At 43.2% G+C, this 19,790-nt stretch overlaps 2 protein-coding genes and 1 long non-coding RNA gene across 3 annotated transcripts; 2 read left to right on the plus strand and 1 right to left on the minus strand.

Moving 5' to 3' along the window:
- Nucleotides 1-469: 469 nt before the first annotated feature.
- LOC135401214 (uncharacterized) lies at nucleotides 470-4,165 on the plus strand. The gene is made up of 2 exons (XR_010424755.1): nucleotides 470-561; nucleotides 3,936-4,165. It is a non-coding gene; the product is annotated as an uncharacterized LOC135401214 (long non-coding RNA).
- LOC135401213 (transmembrane protein 62-like) lies at nucleotides 3,723-11,167 on the minus strand. Its single transcript, XM_064633482.1, has 13 exons — nucleotides 10,887-11,167; nucleotides 10,415-10,529; nucleotides 10,077-10,214; nucleotides 9,433-9,478; nucleotides 9,210-9,357; nucleotides 8,999-9,123; nucleotides 8,508-8,630; nucleotides 8,244-8,399; nucleotides 7,896-8,163; nucleotides 7,030-7,111; nucleotides 6,839-6,958; nucleotides 6,608-6,726; nucleotides 3,723-4,165 (listed from the first exon to the last, which is right to left on the minus strand). The coding sequence occupies exons 1-13, from the start codon at nucleotides 11,064-11,066 to the stop codon at nucleotides 3,809-3,811; spliced, it is 1,977 nt and encodes a 658-aa protein (XP_064489552.1). The 5' UTR covers nucleotides 11,067-11,167; the 3' UTR covers nucleotides 3,723-3,808.
- A 222-nt stretch (nucleotides 11,168-11,389) lies between these two features.
- Nucleotides 11,390-19,380, plus strand: LOC135401215 (cleavage and polyadenylation specificity factor subunit 2-like). Its single transcript, XM_064633483.1, has 17 exons — nucleotides 11,390-11,551; nucleotides 11,755-11,925; nucleotides 12,043-12,308; nucleotides 12,371-12,616; nucleotides 12,740-12,828; nucleotides 12,923-13,021; nucleotides 13,294-13,416; nucleotides 13,943-14,110; nucleotides 14,348-14,445; nucleotides 14,888-14,978; nucleotides 15,085-15,188; nucleotides 15,502-15,587; nucleotides 15,659-15,903; nucleotides 17,568-17,733; nucleotides 18,535-18,584; nucleotides 18,652-18,786; nucleotides 19,247-19,380. Exons 2-17 carry the CDS (start codon nucleotides 11,777-11,779, stop codon nucleotides 19,337-19,339), a joined length of 2,208 nt encoding a protein of 735 aa, XP_064489553.1. The 5' UTR covers nucleotides 11,390-11,551; nucleotides 11,755-11,776; the 3' UTR covers nucleotides 19,340-19,380.
- Nucleotides 19,381-19,790: the final 410 nt, after the last annotated feature.

Consider the following 19,790-nt stretch of genomic DNA (forward strand, 5'->3'; position numbering starts at 1 on the left):
AACCAATGAAGGCGCGACCTTGAGAAGAGGAATGCCGCGGCCACCTCACAGAGTAGGAGTCTGGGCGGCGCCTTTCTCCTCGGAGCGCCGCCATCTCACTCCTGCGCTTAGGGAGTGACGTCACGCCTCGGAGCCTCTGCTGCGCCTCGAAGCAGCGCTGATCTTTAAAATTCGTTTATTTAATATCTCAGCACTTTTTGGACGAAAAAATTGGTCAGGTAGATTTTCAGCCGATGTCGAACATCGTGGTATTTGTTTCATAGATGGGTTTCCGGATGAGACCGTCCCTTTAAACTCTTCGCTGCCCCCCAGACATCACGTATAGAGCCTACCACACTACTTTCAAACAGGTATCACTGCTCCATCAGAAACACTCAAATATCCACAGACTCCGTAGAGTGCTACTTTTGACTTAACCACTTACCCATTTCTCCCGCATTTTAATTCCTGGCAACACTGCACACCGCCATCAATTTTTGTACGGTGCAAATCCGCTGACCACATTTGAACGGTAGCGCAGTACTGAACAGAACTAGCGATGAACCTGGAATCAAGATGTCGGTACTGTAACAAACATTTATTCATCATTTGTATATAGCTCCAAACTTCCAGAAAATCCTGATGCTGATTGCATCGAGCATTCTATTCTCTGTGTTCCCGTTCTTCCTTATCAGCCGTTTCTAAACAGAAGGTAAAACATGTGGTATGGATGGCCTTTGATATATTAGGTTGCGCTTCTCACTTCAGTAACAATACACGAAGCGGGTGAGTATGTGACACCGTGGCCTCTGCCACGAGGAGAATAAACGAGACTAGCATAAATAAGGACTATATTACCAGTAAATAATTGCAGCATGCACACTGCCAAAAGACGTGCAATCACACGTCTACAACTACAGTACATGGCTCAAATGTGGTACCAGGAGATAGACCACATACAAAATCACAGTCGAAATGGGACCTCCTCCCGATACTTGAGGACCTTCTGCTGTAGGTAATACTCTCAGATGCTTCATTTTAACAGTAGTACAATATAGGTATCTCATATTAAATGCTCTGGGCTTTGAATGCGATGCATCCAATATCTGCTATAAGGACTTCATAAAGCGTGTATCACTTGCTGCACATTCTGTTAATCAGTCAGGTTGGCAATCCCCACATATCCCACCCAATACAGGGATAGGGGCTTGATAAAGACGGAGACATTCAAGATACACATATCCTGTAGGTTATCTCTTAAATGTCATAATGTTATTACTTCGTAAAATAAAATTCTAGAGGATGTACAGAGGATTCTACACAACCTTGACCGCATAGCTTCTAATATCTTAGTTAATAAACCATCAGAATACAACCATATGTTATATGCGGGATAAAAATCTCAAAATTTGACTGAAGGCCCTCTGTTTTACAATACATGTGAACACCTGAAACTGTAACAGTAGCTTAACTCCTGGACATGAGTTGGAAGGAGCGCTAATTTAAACGTGTAGAAAAGTTACAAACATGAGGATTAATGAGACACCTGTATAACGTGGGATGAGCAATGTGTACAAAGCACAATATAGTAGGTAGTTAAATGCAAGATAAAGGCTGTGGTTGGCAACAACCCAGTATTAGGTGCACCAATCAGAAAACCCTCCAATCACATGCCACAAAAACTGTCTAGCAGTCACTGTGTTCCCTTGCAACTAATATAGTACTGTATCATATATACACTTTTGCACACAGTAAATACATTATCTACAATTACCGTTCGCACAAAAGCCCTGTTGCTATTTCCATCACATGCATATTGTAGCTTGTAGATCTGTCTGTACCCAGCTCGCAAATTGTGCTATGTTTCCCCATTTGAACACGGGAGTTATTCATAGCCCTGGTGACCGAACTTCCAAAATACATAAATTACTGGAGTACATATATGTACAAAGGCCTCTGCAGTACAAGGCAAATAATTTCCAGAAGTGTGGGTCATGCTCTAGAGATGTTGACAACTGGCACGGCTGCGACAAATGGACTTGGGTTTATGCTACATGCTGATGCAAAACAAGTACCGTGATGATCCATTTACTATTCTCTGCCAGAGTTAGATACCTATGTATCACAGTGAGAGTATTTTGCACTGCAATGCATCAGATTTATACACAAAATTCCTTTTTAAAATAGAAACCCTAAAAACATGGTCAGATGTTGCGTTATGCATGTACATAGTAGCCTCTCAAAGTGAGATATAAGAAGTCAAAATAATACCTTGAACTTCAGGAATGCATATGTCTAACAGCAGCCCTGATAAAATCTCATTTAAAATTATACATTATACAATGAAAGGAAGAAAGTATCTCATTTAATTATCCACATCCAGTCAATTTGTCCAATGGAACAGTAGTTGCAACAAAGTTGCAATATAGGTCTACCCTTGCCAGATGTCTGATCTGTACTAGGAGACTGATTGGAGACCAATGCCTAAGGCATGTAACACTGAGCATGATAATGCACACGCACTATGCATGGGGTTCTTAGTTTTCGAGTTAAACCCAATTTTTCACGATAGTTCCCCCCCAAGAATTCGGGTAAAACCCGATATCTAACCGAAATCCTTGCGGTCCTTCAACTTGTCGTTCTAGGCAAACCGTCGGAAAAGTGAGTCATAATATCAGCAAAGAGAGCTATTTCTGACAACCTATTTGTCCTCCTTTTTTAATCCCGTCCTGCAGGAGTCAAAGACGAGCTTTTGTGGAGCTTGGGCAAGTGTTCGAATACCGCGGCCATTCACTGGCCCAGTCTCAAGCGGAAATATAAAGACTGTTGTTTCTCATCCTAGAGTTACAGCAGTGGCTTGTATCATATGCCTTTCGTTCCACCCGAAAATTCCCCGATGACATAACAAACAGAGATCGTAGCGCCCGATTTCTCCCCGAATTCTCGTGTGTAAATAGCACTCGATCCCCCCCCCCCCCCCCCCCCCCCCGAATTTGAAAAATCATAAAACCCGAAAACGAGGAACCCTAGTTATGCAGTATCAGCAGTACTACAAATCAGAGCTTGAGCTTGGCAGCTCCAAACATGGTATACTAATGATCGATCAGTTCTGCTTAGTTTCTAGTGCTCTCTTAATTTTTACAGACATACAGCTGAAATTTCTGACTGTTCAAAAGGTCTAGCGCATAGGGATACTATGTGATTAGGGCCTGACTTTCTCTGGTTCACCTGATTCCTTCCTATTATTTTCCCCAAATGAGTTTTGGATCAGTTAGGGATAAGTGACCAATTCGCGAGGAATGCATTTTTGACCAGTATGTACGTGTCGCTTGCGGAGCATGAAGGAGGAAACAGACCGATAACAACCGCATGTATCAACAGCACCAGATTTCGGCCTGAACCCCAGATTTTTGAAATGGCACACAATCCCCACCCCCCGCAAATCTGGTGATGGCATTTGACCTGAAACATCTGGGTGTATATATAATATATGAATGATCTTTCCTGTCCCCCTCAATATGCTGTGGTGTGTAGTACAATGATCACAGGATGCCATGAACCATGCCCATCAAGGTGTCAAAACCTATTTCAGTTTCCATCTCTATAGTGTTCCTTTTTTTTAAAACCAAGGTGCTGTCTTTAAAATCACCATCTGCTCGTACATTATATAATAGCAAAGGTAACATAGAACCCGAAATACTTGTAATGTCAAATTTTCAGAAAAGTAATAGCATATATAACCATGAATCGTACAAGGGGATTTATGCACACTGCTTTCTATCAGGCAAAAAATTATGTCTCCCTATGCTGTATACCACAATTAACAAAATCAGCTGGGCTCCTGCACTTGTGTGGAAGGTTTCGATGGCAAAGTGACCTTTGACTGCAATCGGGGAGGTAAAAGATTCTCAAATACTACTAATTCATGATGCGAGACATTGATTGCCTTCCGCCAGGTAAAGAGTGTCACAAGGACGGCTCCGGTGGTGAGGAACCCCAGCACTAGGGCAAGGTAGCCGTAGGCCAGGACAAACATGCCAGCCCACAGTGTTTGTGCCACGACGACAACAATCATGCAGCATCCTGGGCACGTTCTGCCACTGGGCTTATCATACAGGCAGCTCTGTCTCCGTTGCCACAGCAAAGATGCCAGAGACAGCACAAAGGGGAGGTACCCGATGAGCATCTGAAAATGCAACAAATGGTCACCTGAGAATGGGGTGTAGGAAAAATCGGCCCCGGAGAAATCGTCCCCGCAAGAAAAGTATCAAGAGAAGTAGTGTTCGTAGCGCGCATGCCCAGCTGTGGGCAGCCCCTCTCAAACGCACGGTGAACTGTCAAAAACAAGCCTAAACTAACCTAACCTCTGAAAACTAACCTAGGACCCGATTCTAACCTAGGTTCCCACCGGGGACGATTTTTCCGGGGGACGTTTTCTCCGGGGACGATTTTTCCGGATCCCCCCCCGAGAGTGGGAGTGGTGCAGATATGCTTGCAATACAGCTTGGGGTGGAATAAATGTTGCTTTTCAACATGGTAGATGGTAGAGGGATAAGACCAACATTCCCTGTGCAAGAGCAGTGTCCCATAAATTTGCCCGTTAGCCCCAGGGGAGGATGCGGTGCAACGACCGGGTCGCACCCCGGAGGTAAGGTCAGGCCCCACCGTTCGCTTGCCATCTATCTTGCAATCAACTTCTTGCATTTCCTGGGTGTTAGTCACTCCAGCCTACGTGGATGCGAAAGAACCTTGTGGATGCAATGCAATTCTCTCTTGCTCAGGGTCGACGCTCAAGAATCATGGCACAAACATGCCACGCAAAAACTCTTCCAGATGCTGTGCGCTAATTTATCGTATATCCACTTTACAGCAGCGAGCAAAAAATAAGGATGAAGGAACACACAGGACAACTGTGTAAAGGGAAACTCCTTACTGTTACCAACTACCGCCTGCTACCAACTCCCTACGCTAGCCTATATGCACCACGTCCATATTCGCACCTCCTAGACTCTTACTAATGGTTAATCGAATGATCTCCCACACATTACTGCATACTGAAAGCTGGAAGATATCTGAAGCCCCGCTATTCTTTTAACATCCTGCATATGGCATAGATTCCGGAACTGCTGACAAAGGCCACCTTTTGAAACTTGGGCTGGAGTTGGACGCGGACGGCACGCATGTGGGTGTGGGATCAACCAAGACCTAATATCAGCAACAAAGTGGTTTGCTGCATAGGAGAATGGGGGGCCAGTTCCACTTCCGGGCATATCGTACCGCCAAAAATATGGAACATTTGAAAATGTACCACACAAAATTGCACCAACGAGGGTTTGTGGAAAAAGTGGCTTTTGAATAGACGGCTTCGTGGAAAATCAAGACAACCTCCTTGCCTTGAAGACGGACATGCTAAAGATACCAACGTGATTAAACTGGTGGCTGCTTTGCCTCGTGGCTTTCAAGAAGAAGGATGTCAGTGACATCTCAACCCAGCACTTTCATAATGCTCGGTCAACAAAAATGGCTACCAAGATGTGACATCCACTGGTCCTGTAATGCCCCTGCACAGCCATATCGTAATTAAAGCCCCTAGCATTGGTGGAAACTTAATTTGTCCGCAAAGTGAGACCTGCAAATCTGCGGGATTCCGCGGGCAAAAGAAAACATAAAAAAAATGAAGTTGCAGCATTCTCCCAGGATGGCATAAATGCATAGGGTACAAGTGAATCTCAATAAAAAGATATAGAAAGAAATGCGAATGGTACAGGGAACACGCATTGCCAGGCAGCTGTTTTGATTTTCGGGCTGCACATCTTTTCCAGCTGAATACGTTGCTGGAGATCACGTTAAGGTCTCCCATCACAACGTCGGTTCTGACTTCCTGGGCATTAGTGGGCAGTGGTCTTCACGAAATTCCAGCTGCTAAATGAGGTATGACGGCCGAACATATCAGTGACTCGTTCCGTGCACTTTTCTAGCCTTTCGTAACTCTTCAGTGCGCAAAGAAAATTCTCAGAAGATTCCTTTCTGCATGTCGCTGTCGCTAAATTCTCTTTCACTGTGGCACGCGCAGCCACCAGCAGCATCAGTGGTATCATGTATTGCAGTTGTGATTGATCCGAGACACACGGTATGGAATCCCAGAAAGTTACGGGCTCCAATCATGATATCAGCATCAAAGCAATTCCATAATTTGATAATGCAGCAGAACAGTGCGTAACCTTCATGACCCATCTCTGACAAGTCTGCTCTCAGAACAGTCCGGCGTCAATGATTTTTGCAAGCTCCCTGTAACCCACCACCCTCACACCCTTTGCCAATGCACTACATTTATGAGACCGCATGCACACCAAGTTGTGCATTCTGAGTGCAATACACCTTAGGACATATGAAGTGAAGGCGATGATGTATTTGCAAGCGTTCAGAAGCTTGTTTTCTCAATCTTGACCATGGTAGCACATTGGAAAACTGTTCTCTGTGTACAACGCTGGAATTATTTTATGACCACTGCACAACAGTTGCTCGTCCCAAAATGAGAAATGCTTCTTGTGATGACAGCTGGTGTGCAGCTGTTACTTGCTCTGGGCTCTAAGCACGCTATTATATATATATTATGGTGGGTACTTACAAAAAGACTCGCAAATACATAGGTGAAACCACTGGGAACAACAAATCCATTGATGTAGAGACCCCAGATGAAGCACACACCTGTGTGACCATCCACCAGCTCTCCAACAAACCATGGCCCTGAAAGACAACAGACGCACCCCTCAACCTCAATTCTCGTTCAGCAGAAGGAACAAATAAAATGTAACCACGGAGGCAAGTAACCCAACTTTGCGGGGTTGACAGTACTCACCCCCACAAGCATATAAGGGCAGCAAGATGACCGGCCAGAATAACCGGTTTATAGACACCAGAAGGTTCAGTTTCAATAGCAGGCGTGAACAGAAGAACTGTCTTGACGGCAGGTGGCCCACTAAAGAAAAAAAAGCTCGATTATGTAAGTGAGAAGAAGTGAATGGCTGCAATAATTAGTTAATTACCCACCCTTGCCGGTCACTTGCATTATTTTGAGGTAAATCAGAGGAAGCACAACAAGGCACACCATAAATGCAAATATTCCTTGGAACTGAAAAAGAAGTGAAACATGCTGGTGTGACACAGGAATCCTGCAGATGCCACTGAAAGAACATCACATTATATCTGCGGTTCTGGCATTTCAGCGTTTTCATTTGGCCAAACTTGTGGTGTGTTTACTGGAGTTTTCAATTTCTGAAAAATTTGATGTTCTCCTGAGGTTTCAATGAATGGAAACTTAGAATAACTACAAATTTTTCCAGAAATTGAAAACACTGAAAGTCTGGACCCTAATTATAACAGTTTGCTTGCACTTGTTTGCTAAGATGACCAGTTACCACAGAAATACAACTAGAACTCTCATAATAACTAGAAACCTAGCTGGTGAAGAGGGACATAGCAGTAACTGAGCTGCCACGATAGATATGGTAGCCCTAACAGGTTATGAACAATATTTCACAGTCTCCTACAAGCTCTATACACTGTTTTTATATATGTCGCAGTAGAAGGAGGTTTACATGGTGCAATACTCCTTCCTCGTCGAACAGGAAGCAGCACAACCACATCTGACAATAGCAGACAAGACAAACACACTTCACAAACAGAGCCAAGAGGAAAGACGTGAGCTGGATTGGATCGGATACCAGGAATGCGGCGGCGCAGTGGGCACTCTCGCATTGAAGGGCCATAGTCGTACCTATCATGGCAGCTGCCAAACTTGGCATTCCCCCCTTTTCTCTCTCTCCCAGCACTTCTTCTAGCCTCTCCCCTCATGATTTTTGTGTTACGACTATACCACGTGCCGCTTTACTTGTGGCACTGGCCCAGTAACTTACCATATAGATGTGTTGCATAAGAATGAAACGTGCCCCCAGTGGGAAAGACGGCCGTGATCCGTCAATCGAAAAGGGCTGCGTCTGCTCTTTGAACCCACTGTTGTGGCTTGCACGAACCACGATATTGTGAAGCCCATGTTCATACAGCTCTGGCTGCCAAGGAGCCACCCACAGGCTGCTGTTGTCCACCCTGCGGAGTGTGATCCAGTCTCCTCCGTCAATACTGTAGGTAACTCCCACAACTGCCTTTGGTGAGTACACAAGCACCCTGCGCAAGAACAAGAGTGAAATATGTTGGCCGTCAAGGTGGAGAAATCCAGCAACCTTTGCAAGTGAGAAGCATCGTACCTGACGTGGGAGGAACTTCTGATGCGGAACACTGGCTCAGCCCCTGGCATGGTTAGCAGAGCATTCTTGGGATTTGTTATCAAAATTACGGGCCAATCGTTGTGACGAACATCAATAAAACTGAAGAGACCGTGGTCAATGGCTGCTACTCTGTACCTGAAAATCAAAGCAAAGCAAATCCTATCATTAAGCTTGAAGAAGAAATTGTCAGATCACCAATAAAGAATCGTGCTAATGTGCTCTCAGCAAATAGTAGAACCTTACATTCGGTTATGTTTCCAATCTGCCAACTCCAGTTCCAGAAAGTCTGTGGAATGCATTGTATAGAGATGCCAGAAGAGGCCTCCAATAGTGTGATAATGTCCACACAGGTATGGCCCATCACCGCTGCAAATAAAAAGTGTTACGGTCGCTGTGGCACTGCGCTACACCGGGACAACACCGAACTCTGTGCCGTCTGAACGTCATTTCCTTGATGCTATCGCCACATGGGCCTCACTTGCACATTGTTGCCTCATCGTTTCCATGCACATCTTAACTCCATATCCACGGGACATTTAAGCATATAATAGGACAAGAACACCATTCCCCAGGTCTTTCACTGCGACCTTTCTTGACACCAACCTTGCTGTACATCACCATGGTGGTGCTGACCAGCCCCTCCCTTATCTGTGAAACACTCTGTAATGTGTTCTTAACATAGTTTGGCTGCTCCACTCCATGGCCAAAGTATCAGTACAGCCTTCACTCCTAACCTCATGAGTACTCGGAGTCCAGGTGAGGCAGAATCAACCGATGATGTGGGATGATGTCCAAACCAGATAGTCATGTTGCTTCCTCGGCTGTCCTCCTTCATTTGCTGCAGCAATTTATAGTTGTCCTGCATATTTTCAAGAACACATATCACACAGTGCCATTCATATTTGCATACTAACAGACTCTGTAGGCCTGTTCAAGGAGCTATACCTTATTCACAGACCCTATGAAATTGAATGGTCTTTTCACTCCTGGGTCTGTGCATGTATCGATGCCAATAAAAGTATAGGACTCAGCGCCATCCTTGTAGGTGTACAGGTACGAGTGAGGATGAATCGGCCCTTGAACAGAGTAATGCCTGTAGATAACGTAAAAGAACACTACAATTATGCCACAAATCAACAAAAAAATGTGCGTGTGTATTTTTACGTACCTGTAGAAATTTTTATCGCTGTTGGGATCTGCCAAGTTTAAGTTATCTGGAGAAATTCAAAATTTAAAAATTATTAAAATTTGCAATATACGAAAATCATTGTACATCGCGTCAGTTTTATGGAACAATTGTAACTGGAAAAGTCAGGCACGCAGATATACACACAGAAAAACAAGCAAATCTATCTGTCTGCAGTCCACAGACTGATAAATTAGCAGGTACAGCTGCCATCGTACCTAACCACAACATGCCAGACCACTGCCCACGAGGGCACGGGTGCTGCGGAGAGCAGCAACTGAGTTAGAGACTAGCTCCCAGGGTTCACTTCATGCAGCACCACCAGTGGCAACCGTAAGTATGAGAAAGGTTCGAGGTGTGACAAACGCTTGAAACCGCATGAGAAGCCGTTGTTGTGAAGTGTCGCTTTTCATGCCGTGACCCGGTCTCATTCCCAGTTGCCAATGCTCCATGGCGCTGGCGTCTGCGCCGGCTATGCGACTGCGCGTTCCTGTTAGGCCTGATGGCAGCTGTACATGTTTCAACCCTGGTAAAAGCACAAGTTTTTGTTGTTGTTGTTATTGTCTGCTCTCCCATGGCTTTCAACATAACTCTGTTACTTGTAGGATGATTCACCCTGTCCGTACCATGGTTCCCACGCATGTCCAGCCAGACGAGCTCCTTTGCGACACCTGTATCGGAGATGGCTTTAGAGTACAGCTCCCATTCTTCTTGAATTTGTTGTGATTGCAAGAACCCAGAGCCAACTGAATCTGTTATGTCACCTGCGAAATATTATCTGAATAACCACCACGGCGTGTACATAAATTGACAGGAAAACAGCTGCAGTATTGTGTGTGCCCAATGTCAAGCATTTGTTTATCATGCATGGGATGCAGCTCGCAAGACTTTTAGAACTTTGCGCAACATGGTAACCACATACATGCTGCATCTTAAACTGTGGACCACAGCAATAAGGAGTCACCTGTCATAACTACGATGGGCGGCTTGATAACACCCAGAACAGTGTCGACAATGAATTCCTTGAGTTCACTGGCTCGAGTTGCATCACCAAAGACCGAAAGGTGAGTGTCCGTCACCTGAAAAACATTCTTTCAGAGAACTTTTCTACGACCTACATGCCCCATCCGATGAATTCCTAGCAGCTGAATGGTTTTCTTGCCATTGCCCCGTTAATTTTGCAGCAGTACGTAGTACGTTAACTACAACGTGGCAGCTAACCTCCAAGCAGATTAGGCACGCCTAATATTACCAGAATTTAACAGTCGCGCACCTTAGCTTGCTGACACTTGTGATTACATTAGGCGTTCCTGATTCGAAAGGGATTAGGGGTTAGCGAATCTGAAGCTATTCGAACGCGAGCTTGACGCCTATTCATTCGAAATGTCATGCATCGTCAGGACGCCTTCGTCAATCAATCGTAACAATGCGATTACCTGAATGAAATGCATCAGTCGGTGATACCCATCATCAAGAACAACGCTGTCCGTGGAACGAGACGCGAATTTTGACGGGTCTGCATCTTCTACGTGAATAGCCTCCTGTATCCGAGCAACCATGACAGAGGCCAGTATGAAACAAGTAAGAATAAGTAGTGCCGTTTTCGTGCAGGCCATATACTTTGAAACTAGTAAATGTGGGGAACAGAAGGGATAAATTTGCAGGGGACCGACAGACCGACAAGCGTAATACACATCTACCCGCCCGGCCGCCGGCAATGACGATGCTAATTTGCCAGTTTTTATTTAGCCGAAGTTTAGTATCCGGCTCGTCAGAACCGTCAGAACGTCAGAACCGAATAAAGGAGATTTTGTAGAATGTAGTGCATACCAGACAATCAGTAAATTTTCTTTTTATTATAGTAGGGGAACTATGCAACTCTATATTATGCAGTATTATCTGGTTTTCACGACACTTTGCTACGAGCCTTCCGCTATAACTTCGACACTGATGTGTCAGTTGGCCTGCGTGAATTCACCACGAACAGAAAATAATGTTGCTCGTTGCAACAATGTCAGAAAATAGACGATCAAGTTTCATTTAATCAATGTTTTAAATTGTTGATCTACTACAGACGGAAAGAACACATATTTATGAATAAGTATGGGAGAATTGCAATATGATATTGTTCTGTATCTACACATGCTTAATTGCTGTGTTACTTGGTCACGAAATTTGAAGCACATAGATGTCGCAATTCGTTTGACTGCAGACATACAGTGCGTGATGTTCTCGTGCCTTGCCTTGCTACATGCTTTCCCTCATGTTCTCCAAACTACAAGTGACCAATTCATCTATTTATAGGTAGAGTAACGTTTGGGAGGCCATGACATCTATAATTAAACTTCATGCTCTCTCGGGCGTTCACGACGAGTCTCCACAGTGCTACTTGCTTCAAGTAGATGAATTCAAGTTTCTGCTGGACTGCGGTTGGAACGAGTTCTTTAGTTTACAAGCCGTGAAAGAAATGAAAAAGTAATTACATTGTGTTTTACACAGCACTACTTTTTATTTGTCTACTTCTGAATGGACATGTCACATTTTATACGTGTAAAATGGTAAACAGTGACACAACCTCACCACTTATTGCAGATGTGCCAATCAAATTGATGCCGTTCTGCTCTCGTATCCCGATTGCAACCACTTGGGTGCTCTTCCCTACTTGGTTGGACACTGTGAACTAAAATGCCCCATATACGCTACCGTGCCTGTTTACAAGATGGGGCAGATGTTCATGTACGACCTTTTCCAGTCGAGGCACAATATGGAGGATTTTACTCTATTTTCACTGGACGATGTCGATGCTGCATTTGATAAAATTGTGCAGCTCAAGTACAGCCAGACAGTGGCACTAAAAGGTGACCAATGAGTGCGCATTTAATGACGTTCATGGTGGATGCAAACTTTCATGTAATTGCAGGAAAAGGGCAGGGCTTATCCATCACTCCACTGCCTGGTGGCCACATGATTGGTGGCACAATCTGGCGAATAGTGAAAGATGGCGAGGAGGACATCCTGTACGCTGTTGATTTCAATCACAAGAAGGAGCGGCATCTCAACGGTTGTATTCTGGAACAGATATCTCGACCCTCGCTACTCATCACGGATGCCTTCAATGCCACATACACACAGGCGCGGAGACGAACGAGAGATGAGCAACTCATGAGTACGTAAACAGCACGTGACATTGCGTTTCTAAAATTCTGGTCGCTTCTGCACGTTTTGCCATTAAAAGGAAATCATTTTGGAAATTGCATTTTCATTTGTGAATTCCTCGAATACTTTACAGCAAACATCTTACAGACTCTCCGAAATGGGGGTAACGTCCTCGTCTCTGTAGACACAGCTGGCAGAGTGCTGGAACTGGCACACATGCTGGTAACGTGCATTGTACTAAACATGGATTACATTTGAACAAGTTTTGTCGCAATTTAGATGTCAGTGTGTCATTTTTGCACATTTTTGCTCGCAGGAACAACTGTGGCGTAACCATGACTCTGGCCTAATGGCTTACTCCCTAGCACTGCTAAATAATGTCAGCTACAACGTCGTAGAGTTTGCCAAGTCTCAGGTAAGCTGCAGTTTCTTTGGGAAACAGCACTTCATTAGGGCCCAGATTGTGTCACGAGGTTGCAATGTGAAAGGATCCAAATTCAAAGCATTGAAAGTCACGTTCTGTGTTAGTTATGTCTTCCTTTCCCGTTCTCCTAGGAGCTTCCTGTCCTGTTTGCATTTCCCTCGTAGTTCCACTTGACTTCAAAGTTTTCAATGACGTCAGGGTTTTCATGGCCTCTTCGCATTTTTGTTCATCTCCAACTATCTCATTTTTGTTATCTTGTTCAGGTGGAGTGGATGAGTGACAAGGTCATGCGGTCCTTTGAAGGTGCCCGGAACAACCCTTTCCAGTTCAAGCACCTGCAGCTCTGTCATAGCCTGATGGAGCTGTCAAGAGTTCAGGAGCCTAAGGTTAGAAATTTGAAGATACTGCATGTACTAATGTAAAGTGCATGTGCTAAAGTTCCTTTGTCTGAAAATAGGTCACACCACAAATGTTAGGTACTTGGAAGACAAAAAAAAACACACAACACGTTAAGACAAGAGGAGCACACACTCTAGCACTCTGTTCTGCAACGGTCTGCTTCAGTGTCTTCAAAGTCGAGGGAGAAATTGCTTCTTAGGCTATCACATTTAATATGTGCAAGCTGAAAAATTGCATGGTGTGCCTTCAGCCTGTTGTTCAGAGAGCCCTCTCTCAGTCTTGTGAGCATAAGGCAGCGGAATTCCATACATACAGCGATACATAGATTTCTGAACAATTGTACATCATTGTAGACAAACTGGACTTATGCCATTAACTGCAAAATTTAGACTGCTTGATCATTAGGAGGAATTTTTGTTATTTATAAAAACCCAAGGACTCTGTCCTGTTTGTTCTCAAAATATTTACTTGTAATGCTCAATATTGTTCATTGGCATATGTGTTTGGATGCAGGTGGTATTAGCCAGTATGCCAGACATGGAATGTGGCTTTTCCCGGGAGTTGTTCATACAGTGGTGTCGTAGTCCGAAGAACAGTGTCATCCTGACAAGTAGAACTAGCCCAGGAACGCTGGCCAGGGATCTGATAGAAAATCCTCACCAGCAAACACTTACCCTAAAAGTGAGTTGAACATGAAATGCGGTTGCGTATGAATGAAGCGTCGGAGGAGGTAAAAAGTTTCTGCGCACAAAAAATTTTCATAGGAGTTTTCGTTAAAAAAGGTTTCATATAAAGGTTTATATAAAAGCTTTCATCAGAGTTTTCATTTTCATAGGTTTTCATACAAGTTTTCATAAAAGTATCATAAAAAGTTTCATAAAGAAGTATTCATAAGGCACCCATCTGTCTTCCTTGCAGGTGAAGCAACGTGTGCGTTTAGAAGGTTCGGAATTGGAGGAATACATGCGTAAGGAAAAGGAACTGGCTGCTGCACGACAAAAAGCGGAAAGAGAAAAGTAAGTATTGTAGCTTAGGGTTGATATACAGAGACCCCAGAGTTCATGCTTGTGCTTCTTTTTTTTTTTTTTCGTAGCTTCGGTTTCACTAAAAGTTTGACATGAATTTCAAGCAGTGAGGTTCTCAAAGTACATCACCAGTACATCCCCTGACACTCACACAAACAGTCTTCATTTACGGAACAAAATTAACTTGACGAAAGGACTAGTAGATCGTGTTGGTTGGTGGTGCATGAGTGAGTTGAAGTTGACAGTTCCGTCCGTCCGTGTTCCCGTCACGTTCATACACTAAAGTAACTTGGCCCAACCTACAGATATGACAGTTTTCTTCCACAAGCGTAAAATGTAGAGAACTTGAGCATCATTATGGATCTGTGCCACCATTTTGCTTGCTTTTCAAGCATTCTTTCAATAGCTTTCTTAACCTCTTGTTTTCCCGCAGGGAATTTGATGCATCCGACTCGAGTGAAGAAAGTGAGGATGACATGGATATTGACGAGAAGAAACCTACCATTGAGAGCATTAAGTCTGAGGCAAGTGCCTGACACTTTATGCTTGGCTGGCGTTCTAGTAGAGGATCTGAAAGTTATGCAGCCCTTTTTGAGCTTCTGTGTTGTTCTCCATTTTTTCATGTCACAGAAGTCCAAGTCACTAGGGTTCTTCAAGCAGGCCAAGAAATCCTATCTTATGTTTCCAGTGAAAGAAGAGAAAATGAAATGGGATGACTATGGGGAAGTGATCCGGTAAGCAGACACCCCTGTTGTAATGTTTGTTAAGAGCTGAATGTAATGGCCTCTTTTAAACCACATTTTGCTTAACACATCTTTGCACGGGCACATTATAAGTGATTTTATGTGTCTCATGTAAGCACATCAACTTTTGCGCCCTGATATTATGTCTTGGTATGATGCAGATGGGTACGGAGGATGATTATGGAGCAAGAAATTCTCTTTACAATGCACAATTTTTTTTTTTAGAGTCAGTGTTGTACACTGGTATGCAAAACCAGACACCAGTGATGTTACAGGTAACATAAGTATTCTTTTTAACTTCCAGTGCTGAAGATTTTATTATTGTTGAAAAGACTACTCAAGAAGAGGAAGCAACAGAAGTCAAGCCTGAAAACGATGACGTCATGCAAGGTGCGATGGGAGATTCCTAATATGTATTTTCAAAGGGGAAGATGCAACTGATCAGGATGTTGTTGTCGCAGATGTGACAGAAATGCCAACGAAATGCCTGGAAAGTACAGTGACCCTCGATGTGAACGCTTCACTGCAGTACATAGACTTTGAGGGGCGATCAGATGGAGAGAGTGTTAAAAAAATTATCTCCATGATGAAGCCCCAGAGGGTGATTCTGGTTCACGGAACTCTGGAAGCCACCGAAGCCCTAGCTAATTACTGCCTCACTTCAGGTGCCGTACAAGGCAGAGTTTTCACTCCCAAAGTTGGAGAGGTAGGTTGTCCTTCCACAATCTTATCTATAATACCAGCAATCCCCCTTTGTTTATGCTTGTGTGTGTGTGTTGTCATATATGAGTAGAAAGCTGTACTTCTTCATAAAATTTGGGTACGACAAGATATTCTTGGTGCTGATAGATTTACATGTAACACTCGCAAAGCAATATTGAATGAAGCTACTGTAAATTGAAGAAGCACAGAATGCATTTCACTCACTACACTTTTTTTAAGCCAAGTGGTTGTCTTGCCTGCTAATATGCATCTTTTGAAATGATTCAATCGAGAGATGCATAAATATCGGACAATTCGATTTTAAAAATTGCGACTACGCGCGATGGTGGCAGTGCCCGCAACTAGCCGCCTGGGTAGCTTTGACATTGTCTGCTGCACGGGGAGACCTGTAAGAGAAATGGAGAAAAAAAAAGAAGGCGGGAAGCACCGACCTTATTTGGAGTGCAGTCACTCTTGCCATCAATCAATTAATCGTAATGACATCCCTGGTGACATTTTTCGCCCTCTTCCTCCTCGTTTCACCTAGCAGAGCGAGTCGAGCTGGAACACGTGCGTAGATGTTTGGGTGCGGTTTTATAAGCAAAATATTGCGCACAGATAATTTTTTTTTTGTGTTATGCATCAAGCCAAGTCACATCCTTTTGTAATGCGTCAGAAACAGAAAATCTTGGACACGTCTTTCTTTGCTCCTTTCAAGGGCCGCTATGGACAGAGTCTTCAGAATCCTACTGTTTAAATTAAATCTCCGTCTAAATTATACCGTCGCAACCTACCTGTCTCGCAGTCTCATAGTGTTCTCCGAAAATATTGTTCCTCCGTGCGATGCTCAAGTATCATAAAATTGGTTTCTACAGGTTTTCCCGGCGATTTTAATCCAAGTGCCAGCTAAATTAATCCGTGCCCCATAAAGTTTACATGGCACGTGGATTAATTTAGCTGGCACTTGGATTAAAATTGCCGGGAAAACCTGTAGTTTTAAGAAGTATGATGTCACACTGTACACATCCTGCCACATGTCTGGCAACACTGCTCCGCCAAGGTCACCTCCAGGGGCAGAGGCGGGACTAGGGGGCGGAGACACGGGCTGGGAAAGCGCTGCACTTTCGCTAGGATATATACAGCAAACACGGCATGATGACATCATTTACCGTTGGAGAATTAAAAAATTATGAAGTTTTGCTCTTTTCGAAAATTCATGGCAGCGTGTAATGTTCACTGATGGCATTCGTGTTTTGCGTGAGATTGATTTATCGCACAAAATAAAATAAATAGCGTTTCAGTGAAGAGTGGCACTTCAAATTACGTTGCAAATTGGCGCCACACCTCAAACTGCATTATAATTGCAAATGCTTGATCATTAGGGAGAAATTTTTGAATTTCTTTGAATCCAAAAAATCTGTCAGAGACAGTCATAATTTGTTCACAAGGTGCTCACTTATAATGCTTAATATTCTTCTTTGATGTGTTAAGTTTTGACGGACTTTATTACTATAGACTTTAAATTGTTTATAATTGCTTGCTAGACTCACAAATTCAGACATTTGGCGCTTTGCAGAATTTTCATGCCCGAACGCAGACACATACAACATACTACAATCTTGACAGCACCAAATAATCCAAATTTGCATATTTTCCTGGTCCTGAAAGGTAGTAGATGCAACAACAGAGTCCCACATCTACCAAGTGAAGCTGAAGGACTCTTTGGTGAGCTCGCTGCAGTTCTCTAGGACGAAGAATGCAGAGCTGGCATGGCTCGACGGCGAAATCGTCTTGGAGGAACATTTAGGGCAGACAGACGACATCATGGATACAGGCATGTCGTGCAGTTTAGACACATTCGCATTTCTGCAACAGAGCAGCAGAATTTGCACATTCCTCATCATAAATATTCGTTTAGATACTACATACATATAAGGCAGTGTAAAAAGAGACGAAGTGTCCACTGTTTCTGTGGCACATATTTCAACTCAAGCAAATTTTGGGGCTCTTTATACTTGTGTTTAGCTTAAGAAGGAAAAGAAATCTAGTTCGTCAACTACATATGCCGTTGGAGATAGGGAAACGCAATAGCGTGCCAGGAGAAATACTGCAGTGCCACCAAGCAGCGTAGTGTCATGTGGCCAGTCTAAACAGCCAATATGGAAGCAAAGTGAGTATGATGGATTACATTATCTGGCGGAGGAGCGACCATGACCTCCCTGTTCCAGCCATCGTATCTGCGGGGCAGTAATATTTTGAGAGCTGACAGACTAGATTTCCCTTTCCTTCTTCTTCCTTCTTTCTTCAGTTGAACATGTCTATATATTTACTTTGCTCACTGTAAATTTAATATAATTTATTTATTTGATCAATTCAGGAAATAAGTAACAATTTAAATTACACAAATTAGTGCTATTTTTATGAATAAATAATAATTAAAAAATAAATTACCCAAATTCATTGTGTCAGTTTAACCGTACACCAGACTGTAATGCCGGAATGTTACATGAAACTCTGTGTCGGCCACATAAACGACGGCAAAGACGTAAATTCTACAACAAAACAAACTTGAGAAATTATCTTATTATTATAATGTATTATTATTATTGATTATCTGAAGTGTTTCTCCCTGCAGACGAATCAAGAGAAAGCATGTATATACTCCAGCCACTCGCTGCTAATCAGGTAGGGGGAGGTAGAATGTACCCCTTGATGCACAGTTCCTCATATGGCATCGTGTATCTTTTATCAGGTCCCCACTCATTCAACCATATTCATCAACGAACTCAAGTTATCAGATTTCAAGCAGGTGCTGCTGCGAAATGGCATACAGGCAGAGTTTTCCGGCGGCGTCCTCTACTGTAATAATATTGTTGCTGTGAGAAGGGTACGTAGCATTAGAAAAGGCCTATCACTGTTCACCACACCACATTTCCGTTATTATTAGATAGTTACCACATTTCTGCTGCATGGCATGTTTGACGAAACCATATTCTTTTATACGTTTTCTCATGCATAATTCTATAATATAGTTGTATGAAGTTCGAGACTTTTTTCTTTATTACAGTTTTAATTTTGACAGCTTTAGTTGTTCGAAAACAATGCAAGACCCAGTATGAATGTACAAGTAGCGAAGTTGGGACATAGGAATTTATCCTTCCATTATTGTTCTTGCAGTGTGCTTTTCATAGGATGCCTGCAGGCAATTTCCATGTGATACTCACTTGTTAGTGATGCTAGCCAAATAATTTCAAGTGTGTAAAACGTCTAGTGTGCTGCAGTGTGAAGCATTTTATGTTAAGTGACTGCACGTTAGGATTTAAACTTCCACTTGTGATTTTTTCCAGAATGAAACTGGGAGGATCAACATAGAGGGCAGCTTATGTGAAGATTACTTCAAAGTTCGAGATATCTTGTATAAGCAATATGCTATCATCTAGTGCACATAAAGAAGTAAAATCCTATTTTCCAGTGCATACGACATAGTGCCTCTTTTTTGCCTTTGTGTATACTTTTTCCATGTTGTAGACATGAGAAGCAAATATTGGACAGTCAAACTCATTAATGACACACCTTCCTGCTACGTAGTTTGAGCTCAATCATGTCCTTAGTTGCACTGCGATCTGTTCAGACTGTTCTGTATCCACTACTGAAAAGGTCTGCACAAGAGGTGCCAGCATGGATGTATGCCATCCTTCACACAGAGTGGATTAGAAAATCTTTGAGAATCCATTGTACATACAGCCAAGACATCAGGGGGCAAGCAGCACAGTCCGAAGTGGTTTTTGGTTCACTGAATTACTTTCTTAGTGGTGTTAAAAGAAAGTACGTAATTATGTTTCACATTTTTCAGTTCAGTACCAGTTCAATAAAAAACTGAAAGCAGAAAAG

This window comes from Ornithodoros turicata, chromosome 7 (assembly GCF_037126465.1).
Source record: "Ornithodoros turicata isolate Travis chromosome 7, ASM3712646v1, whole genome shotgun sequence".
NCBI lineage: Eukaryota > Metazoa > Arthropoda > Arachnida > Ixodida > Argasidae > Ornithodoros > Ornithodoros turicata.

Coding starts and splice junctions, on each gene's coding strand:
- LOC135401213 (XM_064633482.1), bottom strand. CDS start 11,066: ATGGCCTGCACGAAAACGGCACTACTTATTCTTACTTGTTTCATACTG. Junction 10,530..10,886: donor GACTGATGCATTTCATTCAG/GTAATCGCATTG, acceptor AATGTTTTTCAG/GTGACGGACACTCACCTTTC. Junction 9,358..9,432: donor AGCGATAAAAATTTCTACAG/GTACGTAAAAAT, acceptor CGTTATCTACAG/GCATTACTCTGTTCAAGGGC.
- LOC135401215 (XM_064633483.1), top strand. CDS start 11,777: ATGACATCTATAATTAAACTTCATGCTCTCTCGGGCGTTCACGACGAG. Junction 12,829..12,922: donor TGGAACTGGCACACATGCTG/GTAACGTGCATT, acceptor TTTTGCTCGCAG/GAACAACTGTGGCGTAACCA. Junction 13,022..13,293: donor TAGAGTTTGCCAAGTCTCAG/GTAAGCTGCAGT, acceptor TATCTTGTTCAG/GTGGAGTGGATGAGTGACAA.